This window comes from Pelophylax lessonae (genome assembly GCF_965119305.1).
Source record: "Pelophylax lessonae genome assembly, chromosome: 2".
In the NCBI taxonomy this organism is placed as follows: Eukaryota; Metazoa; Chordata; class Amphibia; order Anura; family Ranidae; genus Pelophylax; species Pelophylax lessonae.
Window position 1 is genome coordinate 266,781,163 of NC_138769.1, and position 12,167 is coordinate 266,793,329.

The window sequence follows — 12,167 nt, forward strand, 5'->3', positions numbered from 1 at the left end:
TCTCAGCTGGCTGAGGTGCCTCTACACTTCCCCACCAGCTGTCACCATGGAATATCTCCTCATCAGTCAAAACACCACAGCTTCACCGTATCCTTCTCCAGGAAGCGGCCCCCTTTAAATTTACAAAGCTCAATATGTTACACAGATGGTTTTCTGGTGCCAAGAAGTGAAACTGTTAGTGCTTCTCAAATAACTACGCTTTACCTGAAATTAACCCTTCCCTACAAGCACCCCTTAACATTTAAAGGCTCATTTGTACCTTAAGAAATCTCCCCCTCCCCGGCAGCACCTTGAAGATGGAAACACACACAGAGCATCCGTCTATCACAAGCGGTCTCATGCCCCCTGCACAGTAGCAACTGCTGCTCTCTGATGAAAGGAAAGTTGTACTTGTGACTATGAAAAGGCCATGTTGGGCTCACACAGAACACAGCAGTCCTCATCTTTAGTGTGCTGCTGGGGAAGGAGAGTTTTGGGTTGCGCTGGAGCTTTATAATGTGAGCATCTTGCTATGGGAGCACCCGAGCTGAGCTGCAGCTCCGGCCCTGCCCCCTTTCAATCCTGATTGGCTAACTGACTTTGATTGACAGCGGCAGGAGCCAATGTTGCCGCGGCTGTCCCGCAGTCAATCAGGAGAGAGTCCCAGACGGCCGAGGGACTCATGGACATCGCTGGAGAAGGGGCACAGGTAACTATATGGGGGTGCTGCTACACCCAGGTTTTTTATCCCATTGCATTAAGATAAAAAGCCTTCTAAATTTACAACTCCTTTAAAAAAAAAAAAAACGTAGGATATCAAAATCTCCATTGTACTGCAGCCTCAGTGTTGTTGCTATGGTTAAATGGTTAATCCAATGCATTTTGGGCATTGGAATAATTACATATTTTAAAATGACCATACACCTTTGCAGTGAGAATGTTAATTAACCTTGCAGCAGAGAACTAAAAGTGTGCAGCTGTGTGAAGTCAAACAGAGAAATTAGTTACATAGTTATAGTCAAGCTTATTGACCCACAGTGATGCTAGATTTGGTCTGGGAATCTAAACTTCAAAAAGTTCTGGTAAAGAAAGTGTAAAACCACACTGCTTATTCATGTTTACATTTTAGTGACTTAAGTTGATATACCTTGATATTGATTTCTTGCTTTCTAAACCTCTTACCTTGGGTCCTTCACCGAAAAGTTTGTAATGCCTAATAACTCTCCAAGTTCATCAGTGCCGCAGTGAACAACGTGCTGCTGCTGCTTGTCATACAGTTGTTTAACCATAATATACTGTCCCAAATAATGCATAACCTAAAAAGAAGTTAAAAGGTTAACATGTAATTCATATAGAGCAAGGAGACCAACTCATTCAGTACACATCACTTCCAAAATATAAAAATGCTAAGCAAAAGCATCCATAGCATTTACCTAAAAAGAATTAAGACTTGTTGACTTGCCCTATAATCCTTTTCTTTGAGTATATTAGGAGCCACAAAATGAGTATTCAGGTACACTGGGTTGCCAATGAAGAGATTAGACACTGGCAAAACAAAGACAGCTCAACATCACCTCCCATTCCCATCCTGCCATTGTCTAGCAACTAGCAATAGTAGGTCAGAGAGGGACAGGTGTTGCCATAATGTACTAAAAGAAAAGGATTTTTACAACATGCCAAGTGATAAATGTCCTGATTTGGTGTCGCCTATTTTTGGCAGCCCCATGTGCTTTCTCCCAGGAAGTCCTCCTCCAAAATATGGCGCTCCATCATTTCCAGGGTAATGTTGGTCAGGAGCCGGACTTGCATGCCTTGGTCCAGCCTAACTATGGGCAGATTTTCCAACATGGCACCGGATACCCGTTGCATCCATTGGCTCCATTAGACGCTGGTGCTGGTGGGAAGGGGTATAAAAAGACCCCCACAATGGGAGCTGATGCAGTGTCCTGCCCAGGAGAGACCTATGAATGCCAGAATGCTAATCAGAGGTAAGTATACTTGTGAGCTATGTATGACCATTATTATTTCACCCTATCTTTTGGCCAGCCTGGTGGGAGGACTTTACCCTATTAGTACCATTTTTGCTCTATTGCTAAACTCAAGGTGGAAATATACTTGTTCCATAACAAAACATTGAAGTTCTCAAATTATAAAATATCTTCAGCATTGATTTGTTTGCGATCTTCAGGCAACCTTCCTGTGCTGGTCCTTTGTTTGTTTGGCTTTACCCTCCCTAGCTCAGATATTAGTAGGTTAAAGTTTACTGTCTTGGCCTTTCATGTATTATGGTGGATAAATTTGCTCCTTATTCATAGTTCATTCCCCCTTTTTTCTGCTTTGACTTTACTGGGGGATCTAGTATCCCTCTCTGCGGTTTCACTGATATCCTTTTGACCATCCTCCTGATATACAGTACATTAAAAATACTATTTGCACAGTCAGGTAAGAGGGCCTCATATTGATAACCATCAGGTCATATGCCTTTTTGAGAAATTAAAAACTGATGTGTTGTAAAAATTGGTGTGAGAATCTACCTCTATTCAATTTAGTTATTTTTAAGACTAATAATGGGATTTTCGACTTACTGTAAAATTCATTTTTCTAATGTTCATTGACAGCAGATCTTCATGACCATTGGGTTATACTGCCCCCTACAGGAGTAGGACACTAAAAAGAAACTGGCTACACCTATGGGCAGTCCCAGGGTGTATACTCCCTCTCTCTGCTATAGGTACTCAGTTTTATTACAAGCAGTGTCAGAAGCAGTGTCAGAAGAATTAAAACTCCACAGAGGGGGTGGGTACTGTGTCCGTCAATGATCAGAGAAATGGATTTTACGGTAAGTCAAAAAACTGGATTTTCTCTTAAGTTCATTGACGGACGCAGTCCTCTGATGCATATCAGTAGGGTTATACTGCCCCCTACAGGAGTAGGACACTAGGCAGAAAAAAAGCTCTGGCTATGCCTATGGGCAGTACCAGAGGTACACCCTCTCTCTTCCTGCATAGGATGTCAGTTTTGTATCAAAGCAGTGTCAGAGAAGTAACACCAACCCAACTCAAAAAAGAGGGGCGGGTACTGCGTCCATCAATGTACTTAAGAGAAAAGGATTTTATTGCAAGTCAAAAATCCAGTTCTCTATCGTTTATTGACGGAAGCAGTCCTCTAAAGCATATCAGTAGTGGCATCCCAAAGCAGTACCCAAAGGGGGTGGGAACAGCAGAACAAAAACAGACCCCAAGGCTAAACATAGCCAACCAGGCCACATAGATCCCATAAGAACAGCAAAATGAGGCCCACCTGAAACAAACAGAAAAACCCCCAAAGAAGGCCAAACGCCCTCCAAACAGCAGCCAGCAAAACTTTGCGGCCAAAGGAAGCATCCGCAAATGCCAGCACATCCACCTTATAAAATTCGGTAACAGTGTGAACAGACGACCAGGTCGCTGCCTTTAAACTTGCAGCGCAGATGCCTGATGGCGAAAAGCCCAGGAAGCACTAAGCACCCTAGTAGAACGCGCCGAAACAGGGAAAGCTAGAACCTGATCCTTAATTGAATAAGCCTGCACCACCATCTGTCTGATCCATCTGGAAATAATCACAGCAGACACAGACAGCCCGTTTTTCGGGCCATCCAAGAGGACAGAGCGAATCTGATCTACAAAAAGACTCAGTAGTTGCCAAGTACACCTTGATTGCCCGAACTATATCCAGAGAATGCAGGCATATTCCTTAGGATGTTTGGGCTTGGGACGCAAAGATGGTAACACACTGTCCTAGTTCGAGTGAACCTAAAAAAACACCTTCGAAAGGAAGGACGGACCTGGACGAGTACCACTTGTCTCCATGAACCAACATATAGGGAGAAGGACAGGACAATGATGCCAGTGCCGACACCCTGCGCGCAGAAGTGATAGCCACCAAGAAGGCCACTTTTAGTGATAAGGTAGGCACTGGAACACTTGCAAAAAGGAGGTTTTCGAAGAACTGACTGCACCAAATCAAGGTCCCCAGTTGGTGAAGGAGGTCGCACCAGAAGTACAGAGTGTCGCAACCCCTGGAAAAAGTTACGCACCAGGGAACGGGCGACCAATGGCCACTGGCAGAAAATTGCCAAAGCCGAACACAACCCATGATAGTACACAAGGCCAGTGATCAACTCCCCACTGAAGGAAGTCCAAGATCTGGCCACCGAGTAAGAGCGAGGTGGAGCCCAAAGACTCACACCACACAACATACGACTTTCTCGTACGATGACAAATCAACCTAGAAGTCGCTTTCCTCATTTTAAGCAGAACAGGATCACTGAAGCAGACAATCCCCTGTTCTTCAGAACCTGGCTTTCAACAGCCAAGTCGACAAAGCCAGTGACCGTAAAGCAGGATGGAAGATAGGCCCTAGAGACAATAGATCCTCCCTGAGAGGAAGTCTCCAAGGAGCGTCTGCAAATAGCCTGACCAGTTTGGCGTACCAAGCTCAGCGAGACCAGTCCGGAGCCACGATAATGTCGGGAATCCCTTCCACCTTGAACCTGCAAAGAAGTCTTGGCAGCAACTTGAGAGGAGGAAAAGCAGACAGCTTCTGATACTGATCTTGGGCCATCCGTGATTGCTCTCACACGATTATGCGTGCGTCATCCTTGTGCAGGTGACCATGCTAAACTTCTCAGTGTCGTTCATGTTGTACTTCGTATATGTTCTTGCCTACGACAGAACCAAGGGTGCCTCCAGTGCATCCGCCAAAGGGTCCCAGGAGCGGGGCCACAAACCTCTGCACTATCCTGTATATGCAACGCTAACAGATCCACATCTGGAGTGCCCCAACGAAGACAACTGCTGGAAGACCTTTGGATGTAGGGACCAGTCCCCTTCATCCAAGGCCTGTCAACTGAGGTAATCCGCCTGCCAATTACCCACACCTGGAATGTGAACTGTGGAGAGAGCTGAAACAAGGCACTCTGCCCAACGAAGAATGCCTGTCACTTCCAAAGCCACAAGGACACCCTTGGTGCCCCCTTGGTGAATGGCATAAGCCACGGTTTTGGCATAGTCCGATTGAATGCACCCTGGACAGCTGCAGGTGCCCGGTCCAGTGAACTAGGCTAAGTCAGAGCGCTCTCAGCTTCAGGACATTGATCTGTAACCTGGATCCTCCAGGGACCATACTCCCTGAGCAGAGACCATGCTGAGGACTCCTCCCTACAGGTTTGCATCCACGGTACAAATGTCCAGTTGAAGGGGAGGAAGGATTTCCTGCTTGGGCATCGGGGGCCAAAGCCACCAGATCAAAGACTCCCTGGACACCTGGCTCAGTGGGATAGAACTATTCAGAGAGTTTGGAATCTAGTTCCATTTGAGAAAGATTGCCTCCTGGGGCATCCTTGAGAGGGTTTGAGCGAAAGGGACTGCCTCGAAAGGCGACACCATCAGCTCCAGAACTTGCACGCAGGTTTGAAGGGTCGACCATGTGCTGGACAGCAACAGGTGAACCGCAGCCTGAAGATTTAAGAGTTTTCCCGGAAGGAGAAACACCCTGGCTGAGGACGAGTCCAAAGTCAGGCCCAGATAGTCCAGTCTCATGGAGGGGACCAGGGTCGACTTCTGAAGGTTCAGAACCCACCCAAACTCCTCCAGAGTGCTCATGGTGACTTCCCAATCAGTCGTCAGCACCGTAGGGGACTCCACATGGAGAAGCAGATCGGCCAGGAACCCAGGATCGATACACCCTGCTGTCGCAACAGCGCCGGGGTCGGAGCCAACACCTTAGTGAAGACCCGAGGAGCAGAGGCGAGACCAAGGGGTAACTCCTACCGACAGGGATCCTCTCCCAGGGCAAAAACGGAGAACCCGTTGGTGTCCTGCACATAACGGGATGTGAAGGTAGGCATCTCTGATGTCCATGGAGGCCAGGATTCCCTCTGATGTAGGGAAGCCGCCTTTGTGCGAACCAATTCCAGGGCCATTAGGTCCAGCCTTATTGACTGTACTGCCCCATAGAGCGCCAGCAAGCAATCCGAGGACAGCCGTACAGAGAAGGAAAACCTTACTGGAAAAACTCAATCTTGCAACTGGACGGCATGACCTCCTGAACCCAGCTGTCTGGGATCCAGGCCAGCCGCAGGTCAGAGAACCGGCAAAGACGTCCTCCACCTCATATACGGGTGAGGACGCACCTTCAGGCCGAGTAGGCCTTGTCAGCAGGTCTGGGAAAAAAACGATTTTCATTTGCCAGACCAGGGTCGCGTGGAGCCACCCGCGGAAGTCTTGAAGGACTTAGCCTGATCGACCGTGCACAAGGGACGAAGAAAACGGTTTGTGAGCCGAAAAGGAGGGACACCGTCCGCGACGAGAGTTCTTACCCTTGTTAGCCTATGGAAGAAAAGTACTCTTCCCCCCGTGAGACCCTTATATAATGTCATCCAGGGGCAGCGCCAGACAGGCGATCCCTCTGAAAAGGGAGATCCGTAAGGCCCTCTCAGAAGTATGATACGCAGACCAACACTTCAGCCAAGTATACACCGGATAACCACTGCCAAAACCAACAGGTGACCGAATAAGGAAACCGTGTCCAGCGCGGCATGGCAAAAATAGTGCAGCCCTGTACCAGCTGGTCCAACAGCTCACCCAAGGCAGGAGGTACCTGCTCCTCACCAAATCACGGCGTTGGAACTCCGCCCATCAGGCAGAGTCTGCGTGGCAAGGGCAATCCTAACACTGATTTCAGTGCAGACCCTGCCAGTATAGAGTGTAGATCGCGGGCCACAGCCTTCGCCATCCTATCCCCCAGGTCTTTAAAGGACAGGGATTCCTCCACTGCAGTAACAGCAGTCTTTTTCAGTCTGGAGACCGGTGGGTCCACCTTAGGTGGCACAGTCCAATTTGTTAACAGAGACCCCTCAAGGGGTAATGTTTAGCAGCAGCTTAGACACCCAGGGGAACACCTCGGATGGTCCCATTCTTCTATGAGCATACTAGCAAATGAAGCTGCTCTGGATGGCATGTGAGTGCTAAACGCAACCTGCGCCCCAGGCGCAGCCGCCGCTGCGTCCTCCAAATTGCAGGGTGTCACGCACCGAAATAACCAGTGCAGCCACCAGCACCTGTATCTTGCGCGGCGGGGGGGTAGAAATGTCATTCTCAGTATCCGAGGAGGCAGGGCGTGAGGTAACAGACCCGGCAGGGAGACCCACGTCTGCGGTGGCTGAGTCAGACTCAGAATCCGAGACATTAGATGAGGCAGGGGTAGGTAAAGATCATTTCTGAGCACCTCGCCCTCTCAAGGCCACCTCCACCCAGGACCCAAATGCTTCCACAACCGCTGAAAATTCATTGGTGGACACCAATGGCCTGCAGCCTCAGTGAGGGGGTCAGGTGGGGACACATGGTCTACAGGGTCCATACTGAACCAGAAGAACCCACCAGGAAAATTTGCAAAAAATTACAAAAATTATTATTTTTTTTTTTTTAGTTTTGCAAAAAAAAAAAAAAACGGTCCCAATGCGCTAAAGCGCACTGTCCCAATCTGCATTCCCAGGACAACTGCATGTTTAGCAGAAAGCTGTCCCAAAAGGGAGAGAGCATTGAGACCTGCCCAAGGTGAAGGGAGGGGCTCCAACCCCCCCCCCCCCCCGGAAAACGCCTCCAGGCACTCCCACCTAGATTTTCAGCACAGAATCCACTGCAAAATGGCCGAAAATGGGTGTACCAAGATGGCCGCCATCATATTAGCAGACAAGGCTACAACAAAATGGTGGCGAGCGGCAACAAAGACCCACAAGATGGTGAGGCAGGAGGAAAACACCCGTGACAGGTAATGTAAGATGGCTGCTTACCAGAATAAATGGGCCCCCAACTTAATGGACAGGCCACACAGGCTTGGTAAAAAATTCAGCATATACTCTTGCCTCCACAAACATAAGGACACGGATATGGATTAGTGCACTGGTGCCAATCTCAGCTTCCACCAGTTGAAACGATATGCTCATATATCACTCCAATATGAAGTGCCAAACACATGGGAAGGAGAATAAAAAGGAAACCATAGCGTAATCCAGCAGAAGATGATCAAAGTATTTATTAAAGGTTACACTTACACAGATGTAGACAAATGCAGGCAGACAGTAGTAAAACCGCGGCGTCCCACGGGAATAGATTGAGACGGCGTTCAAAGGGGCGTGACGAGCGTGGTGTCCGGTACCGTTTGGGCGGTGTTTTCCTCCTGCCTCATCATCTTCTGGGACTCAACCTTTGGATCTCCATATATTATCCAATTCAAGGACTCATGACCCTTATGGACTTTGGTTTTCCCTGTCTATATCACCGCACTAGTTTTTTGTGACTTATGTGGTATTTAACTATATAATTGTGGTTATTTTTAGCGCTACACTAAATTGATATACATTCGGTTTGGATTTCTATAGGTCCTGTGTTTAGCCGCTATCAATTTAAGATTACTTTATTATTTGTTTTTGTCATACACTTAGCGCAGGGTCTCCGTCCCGTTTATTCAACAAGGACCCACAGCCAGCCCTCCTAACACCATCACGCAGAAGGCAGGCCCTGGAGGAACTGATCAAGGGCTATCCTGCACGATCGGCCAAGCGCCGCGGACGGCGCACCCCCGGCTCCCCATGCGGCCTGCAAACGAGGTCTCAGCCTGAGGTAGGCCCAAACAGCCCCCCCATATGGGAGGGGGGAAGGGGTTGCATAACAGGACAGAGGGAAACCCAGGAGTGTGAGGGTCCGACCATCCCAGGGAGGAGCCCGCGTCCACCCCAAAATCCGCCAGGAAAGAGGCGGGGGGTGGGGGAACGTTTACCAGGACCACACCAGGAACACAGGCGGCGCCATCTCCTGACCGGGCCCCTCTCCCACGAAGTGAAGGGGCTGTAGGCCAAATAGGAACGCTGCGACATAGGCCTAGACCCTGCCGTGTGCGACCATATGAGACGTTTAACTCGCTGGGCCACTCCCCGTCCAGTGGGACTATGTTGCGGCCGACCCAGCACGGAGCTGAGGCCTGCACGCGCTCGCTGGCCAGCTGGAGTGACCACTGGATCTAGATTATTCAGCCCAGAGCATAGTTGCTTGTAGATATCACAGGGAAAGAAAACTGAGAAAAAGGCTAGCTAATAAACTATCTATATAAAAAAATAAATAAAATAAAAAACGCTTTTATGCCAGGACCAAAAGATCCTAGCAAGGAACTAGGTCCTTACTTCTTACTTCTGACTAGGCACATTAAAACTGACATCCAATGCAGGAAGGGAGAGGGTGTACTCTCCACAGGCATAGCCCATAGGCATAGCCAGACCTTTTTTTCTGTCAAACAGGTAGTTATTCCTTCTTAATGGCCTATATATATATATATATATATATATATATATATATATATATATATAAATATAAGAGGGTGGGACCCTAGGGGATGGCCGAAAACCGTCCGCCTATAGGTCCCCTCTTCACAAATGTGCAAATTAGTGTCCGTTGACTGAAAAAAACATGTATATACCAAAAAGGAGGAGAGAGACAGGATTCTCCTCAAAGAGGTCAACTATGGACACTGTAAAGTAGATGAAAAAAAAATCTAGGCACACATCTTAATATAAAAAACACATAGTTGAAATAATGGGTTGCTGCAGCAAACAAGCATATGGAATTACAAAGCACACTATAGGAATATCTTCATTGGGGTAGGACCTTCCACCGTAGTAAACATATAGTCCTTAATAAAGTGTACTTTATAAATCGCTTGATTTTAGGAAAACCTGTATCCTTGATGTAGCCAAAACCGGCCAAGGTTGGAGGATGGAATCCCAATAATAATATGTAGGCATACGCCCTTAGGTTGACCAGTAGTGGCGTCCTAGGGTAGGTAGTTAAGGGACATGGAAAGTTAGGCAGTCCAATACATTGGAGGCTGTATTAGGTAGCAGCTGTAGAGATCACAGAGCCTCTGTGTACAGAGAATAAGGATACGATACCTCCTTGAAACATATGAGTTGTCCCGTCCAATACTGCTCCCTAGGAGATCCCAAGGATAAGGGATCCAGGTGCCATAAACTGCAGGAATCGGTGCAGGCTGCCCAGCCGGGCACTCCCTCGCTGCCTCCCAGGCTTCAACGAGCATATCGGGGAGGGGGCGGGTTTACAGCAGGCCGTCACTTTAGCTTGAGTTTAGGCTTGCAAACACCACAGCTGTCGGGCATAATTCACCGAGGTCCCAGGTTGGTTTCGTCAAAGCGCTGACGAAACCAGCGCGGATTGGCTGGTGAAACGCGTCATTCTGACAGCACCAACCTGGGACTTCGGTGAATTATGCCCGACAGCCGTGATGTTTGCAAGCCTAAACTCACGATGAAGTGATGGCCTGCTCAGGGAGTGATCGCAGGTGCCCAGAGGCAATCAGCGTGCGCAACCCGGACCAGGTACGGCAATCGTAGGAACCTGCCGACCTTCTGAGGTATAGCTGTGATGGCTGGTCGGCAAGTAGTTAAAGCAAATACCCCAACACAATCTAGAAATCATAATGATTCTTTTGAACATGTCATTTTTTTCCCTTTTTTTTTTTTTTTTTTACACAGTTGTCCATTTATAAGATATTTCTATATCCTATAGCATGTACATGGCAAAATTACACCTCAAAATATATTCTGCTACTCCTCCAGAGTTTAGCGATACCACATATGTGAGACTTTTACACAGCCTAGCAACATACGGAGGCCCAACATGCAGGGAGCACCATCAAGTGCTCTAAGGACATAAAATTACAAATCTAATCCAAGGAAACTCCAAACAGGTGATCCCCCACATAGAGGAGATCAGATAAGGCCTTCTTAGAAGTCTGGTCCTCAGACCAGCATTGTCATCCAGATAAGACGCCGAAGGACCACAGCTGATACAGACAGCCTAAAATCAAAAACGAGTCAAAAGAGGCATCACAGATAAACTATAGCCCCTGGATCAACTGATCCTTCAGCTCCCCAAAGGCAGGGGGGAAGACATTTCCCCTCAAGGTTCCGGTGTAAAAGTTTAGCCCACTCGTCAGAGATTGCGACACCAAAGCAACAGTAAAAGCCAAACCAGCCATTGTGAAACATATGGCGGGCCAGAGCCTCTGTTAAAAGGAAAAAAATTGCCAGGACCAGAGATCCCAGCAAGGAACTAGGTCCTTACTCCTGGTCTTGGTACGCCGATCTGGTATGGCTGGTCGATCATGCCCCTCGGAGACTTCCTCTCAGAGAAGATCTACTGTCCCAAGGGCCATACTTCCATCCTGCTTTACAGTCACTGGTTTTAAGTCCCTGTCTGTTGTTCCTTCCTAAGGTCGTCTCTGATTTCCATTTGAATGAAGACATTGTGTTGCCTTCCATATGTCCCAGGCCTAAATATCCTTAGGAAATTGCTCTGCATTCCCTGGATGTGGTTCGGGCAATCAGGGTGTACCTGGCAGCTACCGAGTCTTTTAGGGAGTCAGACTCACTATTGTGACTCACGGTTGGACCTTTAAAAGGGTTGCCCGCTTTTGATGCAACCATTTCCAGATGGATCAGACAGACCGTGATTCAGGCCTATTCAATTAGGGGTCAGGTTCCTTCTTTCACTGTTAAGGCACACTCTACTTGAGCACTTAATGGCTCCCAGGCCTTCTGTCATCAGGCATCAGTGATGCAGGTTTGAAGGCGGCCTTCTGTGCACACTTTTACAAAGTATTATAAAAATGGATGCGTTGGCATCTGTGAATGCTTCTTTTGGCCGCAAGGTTTCGCAGGCTGTCGTTTAGAGGACCTGGTCCTCTTTGAGGGAGTGTTTTTTTCAGGTGAGCTCCAGTTGTTATGGTTGAGCTCCATGTTACCTGGTTGGCTTTGGTTAGCCTTGGGAATTTTTTTCTGCTGTTTTCCCACCCCTCATGTTTGACACTGCTTTGGGACATCCCAATGGTTAAGAAGAATCAGGAGCTGTGCCTGTCAATAAACGAAAGAGGAAATGGGATTTTTGACTTACTGTAAAAAAACATTTCTCTGATGTTCATTGACAGGCACAGCCCCCACCCCTCTGTGGGTTGGCTTTCTTCTGAAGCTGCTTGTAACAAAACTGAACGCCTATAGCTGAGTGTATACAGCGATGATGTACCCAAATAAAATTGATGTCCTTTTTTCCCCACAATTGGAGCTTTCTTGGTGGTATTTG

At 47.8% G+C, this 12,167-nt stretch overlaps 1 protein-coding gene across 1 annotated transcript in view; it reads right to left on the reverse strand.

Moving 5' to 3' along the window:
* MDM4 (MDM4 regulator of p53) overlaps nucleotides 1-12,167 on the reverse strand; it is a 143,610-nt gene that overhangs the window by 102,058 nt on the left and 29,385 nt on the right. The window contains exon 3 of the mRNA XM_082244358.1: nucleotides 1,162-1,295. Within this exon, the coding sequence (XP_082100484.1) occupies nucleotides 1,162-1,295 (134 nt within the window). The remainder of the gene's footprint in view (nucleotides 1-1,161; nucleotides 1,296-12,167) is intronic.